This window comes from Lycium barbarum, chromosome 5 (genome assembly GCF_019175385.1).
Source record: "Lycium barbarum isolate Lr01 chromosome 5, ASM1917538v2, whole genome shotgun sequence".
Taxonomy (NCBI): domain Eukaryota; kingdom Viridiplantae; phylum Streptophyta; class Magnoliopsida; order Solanales; family Solanaceae; genus Lycium; species Lycium barbarum.
Genome location: NC_083341.1, coordinates 39,149,004 through 39,172,261, shown reverse-complemented (window position 1 = coordinate 39,172,261; position 23,258 = coordinate 39,149,004). Strand labels below are relative to the sequence as shown.

General features: G+C 37.6%; 1 protein-coding gene across 1 annotated transcript; it reads right to left on the bottom strand.

Annotated features, from left to right (window-relative positions):
• Nucleotides 1-18,093: 18,093 nt before the first annotated feature.
• LOC132640819 (ethylene-responsive transcription factor ERF113-like) lies at nt 18,094-20,515 on the bottom strand. Its single transcript, XM_060357601.1, has 2 exons — nt 19,830-20,515; nt 18,094-18,826 (listed from the first exon to the last, which is right to left on the bottom strand). The coding sequence occupies exons 1-2, from the start codon at nt 19,870-19,872 to the stop codon at nt 18,288-18,290; spliced, it is 582 nt and encodes a 193-aa protein (XP_060213584.1). The 5' UTR covers nt 19,873-20,515; the 3' UTR covers nt 18,094-18,287.
• Between the last annotated feature and the right edge of the window lie 2,743 nt (nt 20,516-23,258).

Here is a 23,258-nt window from a genome sequence, read left to right as displayed (position 1 = left end):
GCCCTGTCCCGTCATATGATTCTGTATGTCTGTAGAGGCCTGTAGATAGATGTGTGGGTTACGGGTTTTGTCTGTATGTTAGCCTTATCGGCTTATCTGTAAATGTCTGCATGTTCAAGTATATACATATATATATGTTGCGCGCCTGTCGTATCTGTATCGGCCTACTTCCGTAACATCTGTTAAAAAGAAAAAAAAAATATGTATGATATGAGATTCGGCCAGGTAGGTATGTACGGGTACCCAGTTAGGGTACCAGTCGCGGCCCACGGGGTTGGGTCGTGACAGAAGTGGTATCAGAGCGGTTAGTCCTCGGAATGTCTACAGGCCGTGTCTAGTAGAGTCTTGTTTATCGATGTGTTGTGCACCACACCTATAAACAGGAAGCTACAGGGCATCTAGGATGTTACCCTTCTTTGAATCTTAGATCATGCGATAGAGCTAGCTGTAGGATATGAATTCCTTTCGACTAACTTTTAATTTCAGCCAAAGGACGGCATCGACAGAAGGCAATGGCTGATGATATTGGAGGTCGCACAGTACTCAGGCAAGCAATAACATGAAAGCTGTGTGTCGGAGAAGTTGTTTGAAGTGTGGTAGAAATATAAAGTTGAAGATTGAACAGAAAAGTGAACAGGAAGAAGCCTCCGATGTTGTTTGAGTTGGGCATGTGAGGTAAGCCTCGATATCTGTATAATTTTATCTGTAATTTTTAGCCCCGTGTGGCTACGAGGCAACATGATATGATGTATATATATGCGTATATGTGTTGGCCCCGTGAGGCATGGTTGGTATTTCTTGTGTACAGGTTTCGGATAGTAAGAAATACAGAGGAACCTCTGCCCAAATTTTTCCAGAAATATGGAAGTAAATATATAAATTAAGTGCTAAAAGGTGCCGCGATACTTGTTGGAATTTAGTTTTCTTCGGTCGGTGGCCGGGGAACACCTTATGGTAACATTTTATCAGATTCCACCGGCCATTTGGAGACGGAATTCGTGGGACGAAGACTTACATCTGTGGCCTGTTTGTAATTGTATGTATATGTGTATGAAAGTGAATATCGGAGATTCAGAAAGGCAACATGGTAATTGTATGACTTCGCCCGGGGTGGGACCCGCTACGAGAATTTTCTGAAAATTTGCTAAGACCCCGATCTGCCCTAAAATTATGTGACAAAGGTCGTGAGGGGCAATCGCCGAAATTATATTAGCCCTAACGCGTCAAAATGCATGAAAGTTTCGGAGTTAAGCGTGCTAAGGCTAGAGTAATTCTGGGATGGGTGACCCCCTGGGAAGTAATGCAAAATTTTTCACAAGTGTAAGTATGATAGATATAAACGGAAATTTGGGGTAACCTATGAGAAAAGAGAATGTGTGGAGTAACTAGTGCCCTTACAGGAGTCGCGCAGACCGATGTGGACTAAATGGGCGAAAAGAAAAAGCGCAATACTGCTTGGAAATTGGGCGAGTTTGAACAACGGACGAAGGCGCTCACAAATAAGATATTAGTAAATGTATACGTATATGCGTATATGTATGTGTATGATTTTAGTCTGGTGCCCATATGAATCAAGAGCCGAGTCCCGGTAACTAATGTTGTGATAGACGGAAGGTTTTACTAAATCGAATACATGAAACGAAGCGGGGGTGAGGACACGAATGTTGTCAAAGAATAGAAAAACCCCTATTCCATTATAATTCAGTCTGGTATGACGATGTCTGAAAAAGAAAATGAGTATGGATAGCAGGAAAGATGAAAGATAAGAAGTGTGAATAAGCGGAATCTCTGAAAGAGTCGATAAGCGACACGTGAGACGATTTGTATGACAATTTGACGAACAAGTTTGTGAATGAGTGAACAGATTTCGACGAGATAATCTGTGGTATAATTGTCAGGGTGAACAATGAAATGTCGACAAAAGGGAAATTTTCGTAAATCACTGGAGCCTTAATAGGAGTGATCTGATTTTAATCAAAACTCTATCTGTTATACTTTTGCACCTCTGACTTTGATGAGGTTCTGCCTATTACGCCTCTGTACTTCTAGATCCGATTACGCTTCTGTCTGATATGCCTCTGTATGATTAACTCTGGATACGAATCTGTCTGATGCACCTCTGTACGCTTGATTCTGATTACGAATCTGTCTGGTACATCTTTGTACGTCTAACTCTGATCGTGGATCTGTCTGATATAATTCTATACGTCTGACTCCGACTACGAATCAGTCCGACATAGTGCAGTACATCTGTCTCTGATTATGGATCTGTCCGGTATGCTTTTGTGCGTCTGCCTCTAGTAATGAACCTGTTTGATGTAACGTGAAATTATGATAACGTTGTAAGGAACCGAGAAGTGTGACAAGAGGTGAAAGATGTTGATGACAATCGTAACGTTGAAAGGAATTTTGAAGGAAAGAAAGGAACCTCCCCGAAGTGTCACGAGACCCCCTAAGGTCAATCAAACATTCGAGGACGAATGTTCAAAAGGGGGGGGGGGGGGGGGTGAATGTTATATCCTGCATTTTCGAACGTCGAATTATTTGTAAGCTGAGGTGGGGCCCACACGTCAAGATTTTTTTGGGACATGTGACAAATTATATGAATCACATATGTGAAGTTAAACACAACTCAAGAAGGACCCTTGGGCCAAATCAAAGTGGAAGCCCTCCAAAAGGACAATTTAAGGAAGCATTTTCGGATGATCTGACTTCCAGGGGCAAAAACGGTATTATAAGTTTGGAATTTGGGAAAACGCCCAGAAATAAAAGTTGTAGATAATTGAATTATCTTTCCATCCATAGGTCGTGGGCCCTCATACGATATCGGGATCAAAAGTTATGACCGTTTTACTGAACGAACATCCAGTCAGAACTTTTAACCCTGCGCGAACGCGCCCAGAGGGGGCGCGAACGCGCAGAAGGAAATCATTTACTCTACGCGATCGCGCCAGAAGGCAGCGCGATCGCGATGAGCACTTTTCTAGCTGCTTCTGGCAGCTTCCAAAACAATTATAAAGAGGGGGAGACCCCCTCATTTTCAGTCCAAAACCACGAACACCACCCCAAAAATCCCAGAAAATTTCCCAACTTTCCACCACCAAATTTTAGCCCAAACCAGGTATAATTTCCCAATTTCAGTCCGGATAGCGTATAATTTTCACTGCAGAATCGTATGGCGGTGTGTTGTGGCATAAAAATAAGGTGAAAAAGGGAAGATACAACAATATTAAAAGGAGAAAGGTATGAATCTCTTCCTATTTGTGTTAATACTAGTTTATTTACGAAGAAGACGCGATTAAATAATTGTATACTGAGTTAATTAGTTAGGAAAGTTGGAAAACAGCGTGTGGGCTGTTTTATGGAATATGTTGATATGAAAAAAGGATATTATTGATGTTGGTATTGTTGTTGTGTTGTTGACTGCTGAATTAAAAATTCGGGCTAGGCATATAAGCAGGGGAGATGCTGCCCAAATTTCTGTAGACAAATAGTGAATTAAAGAATGCTAAAAGTCTTACTATTGACAAATGGTAAATGTGACCATTTGTAGATTTTGAGCGAAACGGGAATTGAATTTGGACAAGCGTAAGACGCAGCTAAGGTATGTAAAGTCTTTCCCTTCATTCTTAGGCATGTTCTGAACATAATAGGCTCGGCCGTGAGCCTTAAATACGACTCCGTTCCTCGGAATTCGATATGGAAATCTGCTCCAATTCCTTCAGTAAGATTGAAACCATGTCTTTATAAAATATCTTTAAAGTATGCTTTTGTACGAAACCTTCCTAAACGGAGTCGGAATACTTCCGAATGATTATGGATGACCTCATAAGGTCTTTTATCAGTAATTTATGTATCTTGCCTCGAGTTGGTCCGAGGTGGGCCCACGGAGCCCCGATACCCCGTGAATGATCTAAATTGCCTCATTTCTGTCCGTTTTTCACAGGCAACTTCTGAACTATCATTTTGAACATAATATGACTGTTTTTATATAAATCTCACCATATGGTTTTGATATCTGAAAATCTGGTTCGGGTTATGATCTGTCGTGCCTCCCCACGTGACGTGTAGGTGCGTAGTTTGAAAACTATCTGAATACTTTGATTCGATCTGCCAGTTGGCCTATTTCTGTTCCGTTGAATCTGTACGACGATCTGTACGTATGTGGTTTTTCATTAATCAGTTCGTGCATGTGCTATGATTCCTTTCACCGGATCTCGGGCCGGTATGTATATCGTGCGGATGGGCCGCCGAGCCCCATATGTGAAATTCGAAGTATGATGTGTCCGGTTCCGGGGTACTGTGGTATATGTCCGTCCCCGGTTACCGAGGATATATTATGAAGTATGATGTGTCCGGGCTCGGGGTGCTGTGTTATCTGTCCGCCCCCGGGTACCGTGGTTATGTTATGATGTGTGACGGAGATCGGAGAAGAATTTCTGATATCTGACGTATTGTGGTGCCAATGGTAGGAGTGGCGACCACGTTCCTGTACCCTATGTGTGATTCTGTCTGTCTGTATGATTTACGCTTCTGTCTGTCCGTCCGGATCATCTGTCCGACTGGTTATGATTCTGTCTGTCCGTCCGGACCATCTGTCCGACTGGTTATGATTCTGTCTGTCCGTCCGGACCATCTGTCCGACTGGTTATGATTCTGTCTGTCCGTCCGGATCATCTGTCCGACTGATTATGATTCTGTCTGTCCGTCCGGATCATCTGTCCGATTGGTTATGATTCTGTCTGTCCGTCCGGACCATCTGTCCGACTGGTTATGATTCTGTCTGTCCGTCCGGATTATCTGTCCGACTGGTTATGATTCTGTATGTCCGTAGGGATTCTGATTTTGTCTGTCTGGACCATGATTCTGTCCGTCTGTCGGGACTATGACTCTGTCTGTCCGGCTTATGAGCCTGTCTATTATATTTTTGTGCTTCCGGTCCAGATCATGATTTTGTTTGATATATTTCTGCTTTACATACTCGGTACATTTTTGTACTGACCCCCGGTTCTTCGGGGGCTGCGCTACATGCCCGCAGGTACAGACGCACCAGGTGATACGCCGCCAGCGTAGGTTTCTGACTCTGCTGTTTGAAGAGCTCCTTCGATCCGGAGCATATACTTTTGGTATATATCTTCTGTTCTTCCGTATGTTCTGTATGTATGGAAATTCTGGGTACGGCGGGGCCCTGTCCCGTCATATGATTCTGTATGTCTGTAGAGGCCTGTAGATAGATGTGTGGGTTACGGGTTTTGTCTGTATGTTAGCCTTATCGGCTTATCTGTAAATGTCTGCATGTTCAAGTATATACATATATATATGTTGCGCGCCTGTCGTATCTGTATCGGCCTACTTCCGTAACATCTGTTAAAAAGAAAAAAAATCTGTATGATATGAGATTCGGCCAGGTAGGTATGTACGGGTACCCAGTTAGGGTACCAGTCGCGGCCCACGGGGTTGGGTCGTGACAGTGCTACACCCGTTGCTCCACGCCCTACTACTTCTCAGAGTAGCAAAAAGGGCTTGTCGGGTTTAAAAGTTTTACATTCACAGCCAACTTCTTCTTCTACTGCAAACTTTGATGAATATAACTTTTATTGTTGCAGCCAAATATGGATATCAACCAACAAGATGATTTGGACGTCTTAGCATGGTGGAAGAAGTACAAGACAAGTTATTCGGTACTTTCAAGAATGACTCGAGATATCCTTACGGTTCAAGTATTAACCGTGGCTTCGGAGAGCGCATTTAGCCAAGGAAGACAACAAATTGGAGACCATAGACATTCATTATCTCGCTTTAGCTTGCAAGTACTAGTGTGCATTCGCGATTGGATTAGATCGGAGCGACGCAACCAAAACTTACAAGCGGAGGAAGGCGAAGAGGAAGAAATTGAAGATTTGATAGCTAGTGGACCGGACCAAATGGAAGACTTTGAAGATATTTTCATGACCGAATATGATGCGGGGGAAATTAACGAAATGATTCAAAATTGGTGATTTTATTATTCTACTATTTTTGTACAACTCATGTATTATTTGCAAGTTAAAAAAAAATACAACTTGCAAATAAATGTTATCCAAGAATGAATAAAATATATGGCTCATTGAGCTTTCTTCTATTTACTTGTGTTCATATTTTTACTTTTATTAAGTTAGGAATATACCTAAAATATACTAAGAATATACTTATAATATATATATATATATAATACAAAAAATAAAAATAAAAGTTTTAACCACTCCAAACCGGACCGATTCCGGTTTGGAGTTTCAAACCGATAAATCGGAACCGGTTGCCAGGCTTATAAATTAGGTGCCACTTCAGTACTTTACTTGCTAGTGGCACAGTACCTTGGCTTGTTGCTAAGCGTGCCTATTTACAACATAATCTTCTGGTGCATGCTTTATCGTTTCTTTAAACACCGATTATTATACATGCCCTTTTTCCATAATTAACAATTTGTTTTGGTACAACATAGTTACGAATGCTATTCAGAAAAGTTAAATACCATCGCAAAGCCAATAAATTATCGACAACTTAGTACCAGAAGTTTTCTCGTTCCTCTATTTCAATTTATGTATTTACTTTCCGTTTTCATTTTATTCTAAAAAAAAAAAAAACTATGGCTCCCTTCGTCCCATTTTATGTGAGAATGCTTGACTTGACACGAAATTTAAGAAATAAAGGAAGACATTTGAAACTTGTGGTCTAAAATAAATCATAGAAATTTATATGGCTAAAAATCATCTCATTAAGGATAAAAAGGGAAATTTAAAATTGATTGTTACTAAATATATAAAGATGTCATTCTTTTTTGGAACTGACTAAAAAGAAAAGAATATCGTATAAATTGAGACTGAGAAAGTATCATCTTTTATATTTAGACGTAACTCTTTATTCCAACATTTCACATGAAATGTATAATATTTTGGTAGATTATACTCTCTCTGTTTCAATTTATTTGAACCTATTTCCTTTTTAGTCCGTGTCAAAATGAATGACCTTTTTCCTAATTTAGAAACAAATTCACTTTAAGAATGATTTACGGCCACACAAATTTTCAAGGCTTATTTTGAACCACAAATTTCAAAAGTCTTCCCTCTTTCTTAAATATCGTGCCCAGTCAAATGAGTTCATATAAATTGAAACGGAGGGAGTATATATTTTTACTTTAAAATTAAATTTAAAAATCTTTCTTAAGTTCTAAATTTTGTGTCCAACTAAATTAAGACGCACGCTGTAGCAGAGTACCTTTAAGTAACTAACTAGCCCTAAGGTTCTGTCAAGTGTGTTCAAATCGAGTCTAGGTGATTGACTAAAACCTAAATCGTTCACGTGTACCAACGAGCTCATTTTTTGTCGATCTAAATAAGTGACAAGAGAGGGGCCAATGCATTGCTTCGAGTTCGTTGATATGTCCTTATTGTGCACTGAACAATTTGGGAGTGTACCAAACCCACATTTAGAGCGTACCAAACTTTTTGTTGTATCTAGTCAAATACGTCGAAGTGTATTCAAATTATTTCTTTTAGAACTTTACAAAAATATTCATATAACTGATGATTCCAACTAAATAAATTGAGACTAAGGGCTCATTGTTAATTCATTAATGGATTGATATTGCGTTTGTATAATTTATTTGGGTTATATTTAATTCTTCAAACACACGTGTACCATTGGGCGGTTGGGACTTATCCAATTGTATCTCACGTGTATTACCGTCAATGGACCATATACACTTTATCCTTCTCTATTAAAGTTCATTAAAATCACTCATATGACTCCTTGTACCATTTGTTATTACCAAGTCGCTTATTTTAAATGGCCAAACCAGAAACTTGCATATATGTTATTGCTTTTCAAGTGAGAGAGTTAGTTTTCCATTGGCTAAATGCCTGCCAATTATTTTTGAATTAGGTGTCAATATTCCATAGTTAAATGTCATTATATTAAATATGGAATAAGGGGTAATTGGCCTATTAGTAAGTGTGGAGTTAGAAACATTTCATTATTAAAATATTAAAGTACATGAGATAGTGGCCATAAAGTGGGGAAAGTGATTATTTATTTTTGTAATTCATGTAAGTAACCACTGCGGCATGTTCTTCCCTTTATCTCCTACTAATTACCTCATTACACTCAAGTTATTATCCACTATTTTGATATTTACTAGATGGAAGAAATCCTACACCTATATATAAAATTAAAGTATGTGTTGAGTGGATGAAAAATGTCGGGTTGTAAATGAAAAAGAACATTATATTGTACATACTTATAATTTGAGGTTGGTGTAGTGAAGAGAGGGTTGAGACAGAGATCTTTTTTTTTTTTTTGAAGTTTCCAACTTATTCTCTAGAACTAAAGAGTTTTATTTTGTTGAAGCAAGATGTTTTCTCTTGAGGTGTGGAGCTTTGACTCAACAGCTAGTACGGGATGTTTCATCTTGGAGGGGACAACAAGTCAAGAGTTATATTGCTGACATGTAAATATTATAAGTGAACTTGAATCTCCTTAGAATAAACGAGATAATTGCACATCAGCCTCGAATATTTATTTATTGTTCATTTTATTTATCAATTGTAATTTATTATATTTTCACCAACAGTAAGAGAGAAAAGTTTCCTAATTACAGATTCCTCAAATTATGAGGTCAAGTCCGGTTGGTGCACAATTTGTTCTTCTATACACACACTATTATTTTTTTTGCGCGGAATACCCCTCAAATTGTTGGTCTTTAATTTTTGCCCTTCGCTTAAAATCTCATGGGTTTCAGGTTCGAACCCCCGCTCAATCAAATTTTTTTAAAAAAATTCGCAAGACAGAGTTTTGGATTCAAACTTTACCTTAAGGTAGAGTTTGAACCTTATAAGGCAGAGTTTGGGAAAAAGTTTGCCTTAAGACAAACCTCTGCCTTAAGGCCTAATTTTTGCCCGAATAGGCCTAATTTTGGGCAAAGTTAGGCCTTAAGGCAAACCTCTGCCTTAAAGCTTAACTTTTGCCCGAATAGGCCTAGTTTTGCTACAAACCTCTTCTTTGCGAATTTTTTTTTTTTTTTAACTGAGCCGGGGTTCGAACCCATAACCTCAAGATATTAGGCGAAAGGCAAAAATTAAAGACCATAGCCGTTGAAGGGCAATCATGCAAATGACCCACACACTCTCAGCCCAATAAATAAGAGGTTAAGTTTTAAAGTATAAATAATTTTTTACACCATCAAGTGATCATTCAAATGATAATTATAGATAAATTTTCTTAAATTGTGAAATTTGAAAACATTTTATCTGCTACAACAGATAAAAACAACTTGATGGTGTAAAAGTTATTGGTAAATACCTAAGGACCTCTCCTAAACTTGGCGTGTTTAATTCAAATCCCCTTAAAATATACTTGGTCCTAATTACCCCTTGGGCTTTCCTTTTTTTTTTTTTTTTTTTACTTTTATAATTGTTACCCCGGCCCCTCAAATTAGTTGGTTCAAATTACCCCCTATATTTGACTTTCTATAATCCAAGTGATTTCAAATGACGTTTGTGTCACGACCCAACCCCGTAGGCCGTGACTGGTGCCCGACCTGGACACCCGTATACATATTCTTTAGCTATATGTTCATTTCACAACAAACTCAATATGGATCTTATAACGACCAAACCTTGGTCTCAGAACTGTTGCATAAATATTCATAAAAAGCCAAGCCGACAAGGCTGCTACCACAACATGATAATATCTGCAAGCCGGCGAGGCTGCTACAACGATAGAACACACATACTGATAACGTCTGAACACGACCCACACACATGTCCACAGACCCCTAAGAGTTTTTAACAGTGAAATATGACGGGACAGAGCCTCGCCGTACCCTTAAACAACATATGCATATATTTAGATCAAGAAGGATCTATACCAAAGTCGAGGCTCCGGAACAACAGAACTCTCCAAGATAGCAGAAAGAAAGTCTTAAACTGGCGATTCACCAAAACGCGTATCTGTACCTGCGGGCATGAAACGCAGCCCCCCGAAGAAAGGGGGTCAGTACGGAATATGTACTGAGCATGTAAAGCATGAAATACAGTAAAAGGATCATAACTGAAACATGGAGTACAATAAATGTGTACAATATCCAGAATGTCAAAACACTTGCCTTTGTAACATAATCATACTTGTCAATATCATATATCGTATGCATGTTTATATATAACGTACCCGGCCCTTTAATGAGGGACTCGGTGAATAAGATCATCATATGCCCTCCTGGCCGCCATAACATATCATCATATCATTATATCATCATATCGTCATATCATCATACCATCTGTTATAGCACGAATTTTGCACGTTCGGATAATTCAAGATAATTGCCAAGAGTTAAGGGTAAGACCATTTTCCAAAATTATTTTAAGGTACAAGTTGTTATGAATATTATTTATGAATATTATTGGTGTGGAAATATTGAGAAAGGCTAAGGGTAAAAAGGAAAATTCGCAAAATGGTTCATGGTAATATTGTGGAAGGCTAGGGGCAAAACGGGAATTTCACAAAAGATCAAGAAAGTTCAAGAAAAGGCCATCTTGGCCGTGTAGTGTGTGTGTGCGCGCATGTGGGACCCACCCCTTTTGTTGGACAAATTAATTCAAGCCAAGAAGGAGGACATGTGGCCACTTGGTATAGGTAGTAACTAAATATATATATATATGTGAGAGATGGCTAATTACTCATCATCTCAATTGAAGAAACAAGAAAGAAAGGAAAAAAAAAAAGATGAGGGGGTATTCGGCCAAGGGTGGCCGAACCTAGCCATGGAGAAAGGTTGATAAAAAATAATAATTTTCTCCTAGTATTCCAACCAATTGGAACGTTCTCTTTAACGTGGAATGGTTGTTGAAGCAAGCAAAGCATTCGTTTGGGTAACTCATGAACCCTAGCCAAGTTGAGAGGTCAAGGGGTAAAGGTAAGATTTAATCTCTTTTTCTATGTGTTAGAAATAATTTGTGAGTGTTGTAGTATGTGGAAATAGATGAAACTTATGAAATATGCATGTATACGTTGTGGCCAAATAGGGGTGGTAATTGTGTAGATATGATGAATTGATTTTATTTAGTATTTTGATTGTTATAGATGTGAATTCCATGATGAAAATGAAGGTTTGGTGGATTGAAATGAATTTGTAATCGTTATGGGATTGTTGAAGAAGATGATGTGACCCTAGAATGGTTTCTTATGATTATAAGAATGAATGATGTTGTGGATGTGTATGTGTAGATTGTTAGTGAAGTTCATAAATTTGGAAAAAAGTAATGTGTGGTTGTCTTTGATGGTGTTGAGAGACTTCGGGTGGAAGTGTGCATTAATTGGGTTGTTTGAATATTGTGTGAATTTATTAAATTGTTCTTGAATCATGTTAGAATGATTTCGGAAAAGTACTTGAATGTGAAACCATTGGTATTGGCTTGATTTCATGTGATTGAATTGAGTATAAATAGAAGGCCGTCAGATTGTGTAGAAAGAATTGTTAATGCTAGAATGTATGTTGAAATAATTGTTGAAGTTGGAGATATGATTGTTGGTATTATTGTTGATAATTTGGCCGAGTTGAATTCTCGGATTGTTGTTGATAAAAATTGGCCGAGTTAGATTCTCGGGGATGGTGTGTTTACAGGGGAAATGCTGCCGAAATTTCGGCAGATTATAAGTAAAATTATTTGAGAAGCTAAGGCAAGTGAATGACAATGAATCTAATGATTATGTGAATTGTTTTGTATGTAGACTAGCAAACTTGGATACATAAGCGTAGCCAATAGGACGTGGAGCAGGTATGTAAGGCTTACCCTTTCTTTCTTTTGGCATGATCCTTGTGAAACCAATATGACAAAGTATATGTATGATTTCAAAGAAACTCCCATTCTTAGAGCCACCAGGATGGCTAATGTTTTTTACTTCCGAAAACTATTTTGCTATGTCTTGATACATGTGTGTATGGTTCCGAAAGTCTTACTTTGATTTGATCCATAGCGATGTTCAAAAGGTACGTGATATGACTATTACTCTGATCTTCCAAAAATAGTTTCTGAAACGCTTGTAGAAGGTTCTGTACTTCAACGCTCATAACTTTCTTATATTAAGTCGGATTGACCTGAAACTTGTTTCTGAGCCTTCGTGTGTCGGTAAGTATACTTGTTTATCGAGTCTTGATTTATATGCATATAGTCTCTCATTACTCTGCTCGTGCATGTGTCATGACCTCCTTCACCGAGTCTCGGGTCGGTATGCATCGTGCGTATGGTTCGCCGGGTCCCCCGCTTGAGGGTCGGGTGGCATATATGTATTCCGGAGTTAGATGTGTTACGGTGTTATGATGTGTTTATGGTTCGCCGAACCACATATGATGTGATATTATGATGTGCTATTATGATGTGTGACAGAGATTACGGAGCAAAACTTCTGGAGTTAGATGTGTGTGGCGCCAAAGGCAGGGTGGCGCCACGTTTCCCCGGGTCCCGCAAGGGACCGGATACCGTTCTTGGCATGCATGGTTTGTGTTTCCAGTAAGTATTTTTGTTAATCTGCTTATCGTGCTTACCTTATGTACTAATCTTCTGTACTTCTTATTCCGCTTGTGATTCTGTTCATAATAGTCCATGCTTTACATGCTCAGTACATATTCCGTACTGACCCCCTTTCTTCGGGGGCTGCGTTTCATGCCACACAGGTACACCCAGATGATGTAGAAGACTTTCCTAGGAGATGTTTCAGCGAGATTGGCGAACTCCACTTCCCTCCGGAGTGTTGCCGAGTCAGAGCGTATATAAGTTGTGATTTCTGATTTGTGTTAGAGACTTTGCAGACAGGGTTGTGGGTACAGAACATCAGTTTTGTAAGCGGCTCCATCAGCCGATGTGACATTTTGTGATATGTTACAGATTCCATATGACTACAAATTTGTTTGATTTGAAAATGCAAGAAAGAAAGTTCTGAAAGCCTTACTATGAGTTTCATGTTTATTTGATTTGAAAGTCTGAAAAGAGTATGTATGAAATAAGAGTCTGAGGGTTCGCTCGACTCCGAATGTGGGGTCGGGTGCCCATCACACCCCGGCAAGGCTAGGGTGTGACATCATCATATCATTATATCATCATATACATATATACCGTACCCGGCCCTTTAGTGAGGGACTCGGTGAACAATGCATTGAAGTTGTGCACGATAACATACCCGGCCCGGGACTCGGTGAAAGATACATCGAGGTATGCACGAGTAGAGTAGTGAGAACCATATGCAATTAAAAACGTTTTTAAGGACTCAATAGAATAGTCAATGCGAATCATCGTTCGCAATTTCAATAATAGTCATATCATTTACCTTTCGGATGTCCCTGTGGATTATATCAAAATGGAACTTTAAAATCATGTGTACATATCAATATATATGAAGCAAAACATAAATTATGTGAATCAAGGTCAATAGCCATCCTAGTGGCTCTAGGAATAGGAATTTCCTTTGGAATCGTATATATGTCGTATATTCATTTCACAACGATCATGCCAAAAAGAAAGAAGGGTTAGCTTCACATACCTTTAGAGCTTATTTGTCACATAATATGTATACGCTGCCCAATAATACTTCAACCTATATTAAGACGCCAACAACTACGATTAAGGTACGGGAAGATTTAAAACGTATTCTAACGTTAGTAACTCCTTTCTAGATGTTTAGACGACATTTTATCTTGTAGTCAAACCAACTACATACAACCAATCCCACATCAATAATTATACGTTCAATACCAATCCGGACAACCCACATAACATTCCAAACAGTCCGCATTCACAACATTCAATCGTGATTCACATACGGCTACTACATTCTCAAGTTATTCGTAATAGTTTGTAGCCTTAACGTTTGCATGTAACAACTTTATAACAGCCCATCCAACATACAACATAATGCATAACCTTAATTATCATTAATATTCCAAGCTCAATAAGAACCACAACAATGTGTCAAAACAGTCCGTACATTACAACACCCAATAATAGTCTACATGCGATTATGACACGTCCAATTTATTCTTGTTAGTCTATAGTCATAACATTTCGTCGAAACGATTCTATAACATCCCAACCACTATGACAACATGATGTATATTCTTAATTATAATTAGTTTTTCCAACTTAGCCAAAACAACACGTCCAAAACAGTCCCTAACCAACAACACGTCCAAAACAATCCCTAACCGACAACATAACAATGTTCGGAATTCTTGCAAACGTTTACGAACATACTAAGCAAACCACATATGATTCTTACACATTATTTCATGTCTTCTTTTCATATAATTTCAGTAAGTTATGACCAGCAATCACATGACAACTACATCATCAATTCATACGCAACTAAGCTACACCGTCATCTCTATAATCCTTACAACAACTCACAAACGACTTTAGTTCCAACTCCAACCATTAAACACCTTTATTTCCATCATAAAATTCATGACAATAACAATCAAAATATCAAGTAAAATCAGTTCACTAACTTCCACACAAAACAGTCCACTACATGGCTTAACCATGCTTCAACATCACACATATAAAATCATGGATTCAACTATTTCCATACTAACACAACTTCACCTTTAACCTTCCAATTACTTTCATTCTTTTTACCATGCAATATATGATAGCATCATCCATAATTACTAAAGAAAATCAGTCCACCATGGCCACTAAAACAGTCCCTACGGCCACATTAACATTCCAACACCAACATTCATGATCTTATGCATGCAATTCATGTTTATCAAGTTACAACCATACTTCAACATCAACATACATAAGTTCATGTCTACTATCATGTTCCAACATCAACACACATCATTTCATGCATGAAACTTATATTCACACATCTACATCATCCTTAACACATGTAAAAGAAAGTTAGATCTTACCTTGACAATCCGACTTCTCAATTTGGCTAGAGTTTGTGAATTGAAATGATAATGGTTCTTGTTGCTCCAAAGAATATCTTCACGTTTCTAGGAACCTTCTAAAGGGTTGAAATGCTTGAAGAAATATTTTTTTGATCAACACAAAAGGAGCTCCAAAATCAGCCCTTTGGCCGTGAGCTTTCTCTCTCTCTCTCTAGGGTTTTCTAGTTTTCTTTCTTTGTGTTGTGAAGTTGAAATAAATTGTAATGGCTGATTCCTTAGTCATTATTTGGTTAAATTATGATGCCTACAAGTTGGACACATGCTCCACTCATGACCTTGAGCCACTCAATCAATTTTAAATTTGAATTCCATTTTTTTTCCTTAACTTTCGGCTAGCATATGGCCGAATGTCCCTTGTTGTTTCCTTTCTTATTCTTTCCATTTAATTGTTTACAAGACAATTGCATGTGTAGTGGATGATTCATACACTAACCTTTGTCCATTGCAATCATACAAAGATGAATAGTCAATATTTAAATGTGCAATGATTCCTCCAACATGTTATGTCTTCATAAAATAATGGATGCTTCAATATTCAATTGCATGCTTCAACTTTTTCTCCTCCTAATTTCAGCCACCTTGGCCGAATTCCACATGAAATTTTCCTCCAATTAGTTGTCCACAATATAATGAAAGTGTAGTGAATGAATCAACATTTAATTGCATATTTGTATGTCTTCCATTAGCCTTATTTTAGATGACTTTGAGTCATCCTTATACCTTGGCACGTTAATGCTCTTGTTGGCTCATTGTTGCCACAAATTTTTACTTAACAACACAATTAAGTAGTTCCTAATATCCAATAACATTTTTATACTAAGTAGAATTTATAACCGATTAGGTCTAGTTTAGAAATTAAGAATCCGAGGTTTCTATCTCACGTCGATTCCTTCGCGAATAACTCGACGTATAAAATACGGGGTCTAACAGTTTGGTGCTTGAGATTGTAAAATAACAGCCACATCATATGATGTGCAATAAATCTAACATACTATTTCCTTTTATGTTTAGCCATTTCAACGACGATTTCCGATCTCCTTCCATATTTCTTTCTCTATTCCTCCCCTAAAATACAACCACCAATTTTTCCTTCTTTTCTCATTTTTTTGGCGGAGGTAGCGATTATAGGAAAGGTGGTAATTAAGAATAGTTATTGCTTGAGGAGGTAATGACTATAGAAAGGCAAGTACAAGGGGTAATTATGACCAAATATAGTTTAAAGGGATCTCAATAGAATGCGTCAAGTTTAGGGATCTTTAGGTATTCTGCTAAATTATTTGCACTGATAGTGTATAAAAATTTGAAAGTAATAATCTGAAAATTATGAAAGGTTACTGTTGTAATTAATAACGTGAAAAAGAAGACATTTACCAACAAAGCTTTTTTGTTGCCATAATATTGACTATTGTTGTAAAAAGTATTTTTGACAACAATATTTTTTTTGTTGTTGCATAAACTTTTCCCATCGGCTATTAGTACAACAACGTGCAATAACTTTTTTGCTGTTGCCAAAAGTTTTTTTTTGCAACAATAGTCAATATATGACAACAACAAAAAAAAAGTTCATTTTTAAAAGTTTCATCATATATACCAACAATAAAACTAAGTTGTTGCTAAATATTAAATTTTGCCAATAATATTATTTTTGTTGCCAAAGAATTATTGTCATTTCTATATTTTCTTGTAGTGTCTGTTGTTATTAAAATACACTATCAATATATATAAATTACTCCTAAATTCTATTATTTTTGCGTCGCTTTGCACAGTACTATAACTAAGTAGCAATAGTCTATACGTAAGTGATGCTACACTTCCATAGTTCAAGGTTTTCTATCCATTTTTTTTTTACTGTAAGGGAGAGAATTTTATTGAAGTAACAGTAAACTTACAGTTGATTATTACAAGCCGGGACTATTCCCTAGAAAAATAAGAAGAAAAAAAAATAGAATACCCAGATGCAACTAACAATCTTTCTTTTCTTGTAGGAGTCAACGAGAATCAAAGTATACATGGCTCACGATATTGTCGAAGTAATTATCAAAATCTCAACCAACAAGAAGCCCATTTGGATTGATTGACTTGTGACTTTTGACTTATAAATCAAAAGCAATAAATTAGAAATTATAGCTTGACTTTTGAATTATTTTTATCATTTTAGCTGAAAAACAAATGCTTAAAAATATTTTTTTATTTTATCCAAAACACTATAAAAGTGCTTAAAAGCTATTTTAGCTTAAAAACACCTAAAATAAGCCAATCCAAACAGGCTCAAGAACTATTACTCACACGCATGCCTTAACCCTTCTAAGTACAAGGCTAACCGGTTTAATGTATTGTAGACGGTTTCCATTTTATTTAATTGGGCATATATGATATGTGCTTTTAATATCTGGCTCTAGTAGTTCTACTGCTAGAACTATGGTGTTAAATATGACTCAAAAGATGATCGCCCGCTTAATCCGTTCAAATTTTATGTGTTGGACTCAAAATAATTTTATAGGCTAATTTTAGCCTAATTCAACAAAATAAATTTAGAAGTGATCTCCAATTTAACTCAATACTACTCCAATTCTAGCCCATTTTAAAATTTACTTAAATTTGAATTTATTGCTTGAGATTTACTTCTTTTATTTTTTATTTTTATGCAAACACTTTTCTTGTAACATGTATCTTATAAATTTTTGGTGCGTTTGATATAGAGGAAAAGATTTTTCAAGAAAAATGTTTTTCTCAAAAATATTTTCCACGGAAAATGATTTTCTCGAATATTTTCCACGAAAAATCAGCAAAAATATATTTTTAAATGTTTTCCTCAAAAATATTTTCCACGAAAAATCTGTGAAAATATTTTTTGTGAAAAATGTATTTCTAGAAAATAGACCTTTCAAAAATACTGAGTCAGGTTAGAAGGGTCATGACATAGCCAATTTCAGCCCAACTCATTTCAGACCAAGTAATTTTTGAGCCAATATTAGCCCAGCCCATTTATTACCCCAACCCATTTTGATTGAACCAATTTCAATCCAACCTGCACATTTGATACCCCTAACTAGAACCCTCAACCGCCTAGCAATGGCCAAAGCGCACATTTGATGTACAAGTATTCATTCGCTGAAAAATTTGAACTAAATATCTTCATCAGAACGATTGATGAGAAAAACTGTTACAACAACAATTTGAAATATTCGAATAGAAATCTACAGACCTTAATATATAATTCCCATGGCATGCAGCACATATATAATGTATAGCCGCATCATGTTGTCACTTCTTCAAATAAAATATATGCGTGTAGGATACCTTAATCCATTTGGGTGTCGTCATGTTTTTGATAATCAGAATAACTAGGATAACTTTCATGGTGGGGCGGAAAATCATGTTGTTGCAGCTGCTGGGGAATATTTGCGCTGATCGTGGAACCACCAGCATCTTGATTATTATAAAGAGCTGAAGTCAAGTAAGGGAATTCAGCATCATTATTGCTGGAAAGTAGCTGGGCATACTGGAGAAGGTGCGGATAAGCTTCATATGAAATAGTACTAGTATTGTTACTATTAAATTCAGAGTGCTGCGGAAAATTGTAAGAAGCTGATCCACTTCCAGGTTCAGCACTAGTACTGAGCAACTGAGGCTGGCCTTGAAGAAGTCTTTCAGGAAAGTTGAGCTTAGCTTTGGAGCCTTTGAATCGGAGAGCAGCTTCATCGTATGCAAGAGCTGCATCCTCTGCTGTATCAAATGTCCCGAGCCATACTCGAGCTGCTTTCTTCGGGTCTCGTATTTCTGCTGCCCATTTTCCCCATGGTCTCTGCCGCACTCCTCTATAATGCCTCTTACCACTTCCTGAATCCAACATCAATATTCTTAATCTATCAAAACTTTTATTCTGATTAATTGTTGGGTTTCAGTAGGCACTCTATAGCCAAAGTGTTTCGAACGATATATATATTTGTGTCAATACGTAGTTTTCCGAATTAGCTGGCACTCAAATTGAAAAAGGAAGCAAAACCGACATAGTTGAATGCATGAATATGACTTGCAATAGCTAGCTTAGAGAAAAAAAAAATGGCATGAATATATAGCAAGTCCCATCTTTGAACTAATCTTAAAAATAAAATGGAAGGTATGAACGCATAGGAGGTCGGTCATACTTTCATTACCTATTCAAGTGTGTTAGAAATAAGATAAGATGCGCATAGTCAAAGAGGAAAAAACAAGAAATAGCTAGTAGCGTTTGATGGAAACCGACAAGATGGAACATATATGCACATGGAAAACATGATTAAAAATTATTTGATAATCGTATATAATTTGTAAATGGTAACCTATTATAAAAAGACATGTTATTTCGTGGAATCGGAGTGAAAGATTTGAAGGCGAGTAGATGCATGTTTTAAAGACAGACAGAGTACATGATAGAGCAATCTTCAATTATTAATTGGATACAGAGGGAAAGTTCTTTACGGAAAGTAACATACAATGAACCTGTCCAAAAGCAACAAAAAGCTGGCTACTAGAGTTGAACAAACCATAATCAAACAAAAAACCTAACACTGCTTTCTATCAAAGAAACATTTTAAATAGTACTTGGTATTGATTATTTAACACATACAACATTAGCAGGGCGGGGGGAATTAATTAAAATCATTTATAAATTAGCATTCTTGACATTTATTAAGATCGAAAGAGACAAACAGTAATAGAAATTAAGTACATACACTTGGATTGATGACATCGACAATGGAAAGTAAAAGGCTTAAATCAACATTTAGCAAAATGATAGTATAAAATAAAAAAGAAAATTGAAGATCTAGGGGTAGAAGGTTTATATTAAATATAGATTTACTTTTTTCTTGCCGTGGGGAGGCCCCAACAGGCTCGAGAGGCATAGTGGTGTTATTGTAATAAGTTGAGTACTGGCCATGGGAGCTTGAGAACGCTATGTCATTGTTCTCCGACGACGGTGCTTCCTGTGGAACTGACCGCTTTCCATGTCTTCTATCCACTTTGGATCTTTTGGATGTTAACAATGATTGCTAATCTTATATAATTTTCTTTTATGTATATGTTAAGACAGGATCAGTATAGGAGTTTTGATGAAGGGAGGAAAGACTAAGACAGGAATGTGATAAGAGCATATAATTAATGTATGATAAGTTCAATGAGGGTTTCTCTTCTTTCTTGTGTTAAGTAGTCATATATATACACACTGTGGGACGAGCTTCTATATCAAAATTATACAATCGGAAAGGGGAAAAAAATGAACAGAGGAAAAAGAAAAAGTGAGATGGGAAACCAAAAAAACAAAAAAAGGAGGAAAAAACAGAGGAACAAGAAAAAGTGAGATGGAAAGAATAAGAAAACCATAAAGTTGAACGGTGATGATAACCTAAATTGCTGTTTGGATGACATTATAGAGATATACATTGGCATGGACGCGACAGAAAAAGCATGATGCTTACTTAGGGATGAGGACGTGTGAAAACTGAGGACAAATGCAAATCAGGTCTTAGCCAAAGGATCAAATTTGCAAGAGTTGTTCTCTCTCTCTATTTTTTAAAGTTTTTCCTTTTTATTTTCGGCGCGGTTATAGATTGTATTAGTAATAAATTCTCCTACCTCTTCCATGCCTTTTTTGGGTGATGTAGCAAAACAATGCATGTGCATAGTGGTAACACTTCAAACTTAGTTCCTTTCACCTTTTTTTTTTTGAATGCCTATAGGGTGAAATTCAGAATTGACAGGTGGGTGAATTAGGTGGAAACACATGGCAATAGGGACAGGTTAGACATGCATCAGCAGAGAAAGTGTCTGGTCCAGTTCATGTCCCTAGCTAACAGTCACCGGATTCATGGTTCCGGAGAAGAGGAGCCGAGCATAAGTTGTTGTCCGGATGAGATAAGGTCTGAAGATCAGCCGTTACATAGCTGTTATAGAAGATCCCCGGGACTTCACCGGCCGTTACACAACCTTGATAATGGGCATTTATTGGATTTAATGAGAACATGATTCATGGATCTTGTCCCTTAAACCTTAGCAAAAAATAGGACCTTACTTTATTCTTGAAGGGAATTCGTGTTCTGATTAACATAGAGAGCATCATACTTAGCAATTCTTGGAGTTCTTGTTCACTCTTAAGTTTCTTTATATTATTGCATTGTTCAATTCATCAGCTTTCTCTGGCGGCTTTGTGCGCTTATAACATCGAAATTCAGGCCACTCTTGCTTAGTTATTCGTTTAGTCAATTCTTGCTATTTTGTCCTTTAATTATATTGTTATATTACGTTTCTTCTCTATTCAATTTGGTCATCTTAATCTGTGTGTCTATAAATCATGTGTACAAATTCAACAGAATCATTTTACGGGTAAACAGTTTGGCACCCACCGTGGAGCTGGGACAGTTGCGGTGTTGTTTTGGCCTACTAATTCTTTGCTAACTTGTTGAGGTTTGTTTCACACAAAGAAATTCGTCGTTATTATTTCCAACAATGGAGGAAACAAACAACCTAATGCCAATCAAGGCATATGCGTAAGAATAATGGATGGGATCTTACACCTCTTGGTCCCCTCCAAGAGTCATCGGCTGGGAAAACTCAGTACAGGGAAGGAGATGAGACTCTCGTAGGGGAAGAAGGGTACACCCAACGGACGTAAGGAGCCGAACCCCTGATTACATGGAGGATTATAAGAACAATAGCCGCAATGAAATTCAGGATAACTGTTAAGCTTCGGGGGAAGCGGTGACAATCCTAGCAGCACAACACAGGGACATAATAACTCACCTTTAGCTGCATGGCTGAGCTATAGCAAGCTGTGACGAAGGCTTCTAACAATGCAAACTTGGTAGTCCCAACACCGCCCAATATAGTTCTGGTGTAAGGGTTCCCGGGACTAGTCATGTCACTTCGGGTACTAAAGTTTAGTTGGAGGACAATAGAGCAAGTCGCTCCAGAATTTGCTCCGAGAATGGGAATGCGCCAGAGAACCCTTTTAGGATCGAACTCATGAAATGTATGAAAAGTTCAAATCTCGAATGGATCAGAAGGCTAAGGAATTCCACGCTCGAATGGATCAAATTCTAGGGGCACCTCTGGTTCTTAAAGCCCAAACTCTAAGAATTATATTCAATTGTTGTATAAGCCGAGTATTACGCCTATGTAAATTTCAAAGAGGTTCAATATGCCAGAATTTATCAAATACAATGGATCCACAGGAGACAGAACGACTGTCACGATCCAAAATCGCCTAGTCGTGCGGGCACCTACCATTTCCCACCTTGGTAGGCGAACCCTTCCCTTACCCAACATACAAACTATAAATACGGAGGAATAATGAAATCAATAATAGATCTCAATATCAATTAAATGAGAATAAGTGTGGAATACATATCCTACCCAAGGCATCTGGTCTAAGTCAGTACAAGAGCTACTAATAAACACATAGGTCTGAATATATAATAAGAACTATCTGAATGTTGCCATACAAAGCTCATAACATCAAAAGTAATACTGTCTGGAAGTAGATGACAAGTATACAAAGAATAGAAACTGGGCTATAGATCTAGAAGTAGCTCACCTTGAGTCTCCAACAACACCGTCTCAGGCGAAACACTCTCGAGGATCAGACATAGAACCTTTCACATACTCTACACCCCGAAAAGGAGTGTAGCAAGGTAGCATCAGTACAAACAACACGTACTGAGTAGGCATCATAGGCCGACAATAGGTAGTTCACATATATAAAAGAAAGATATTAACAAATAGGCAAGTAAACGATAATGTATTGTCACGACCCAGCTAGGGGCCGTGACGGGTACCTGGGGCTAGCCACCGAGCACCACTCGTGCTACTACTCATCTTGCTCATTTAATGATCTTTTATCAGCTTTATACTCAAATTACAAGAAAATCATATTTTATATGGAAACATAAGCACTTTTATATACATTTGCCTCTCGGCCATCAAAATGATATATACATATAATAGCATTCTCGTGAGACCATCTAACCCACACTGCGCATCTACGAGCCTCTACTGGAGTACTAAACATAAGGACGGGACAAGACCCCGTCATGCCAAAAAATACATATACATGAATATACACAGAAGAATCGTCATAAGCACCTCCGAACAAAGGAGTGCTTTCAATCAACTGACGGCTACTGCTGGTCTGGGTCGAGCTCTCCTCCCTGTATACATGTGGGCATGATCACAGCGTCCAAAGAAAACGTACGTCAGTACGAACATTGTACTGAGTATGAGAGGCATAAACAAT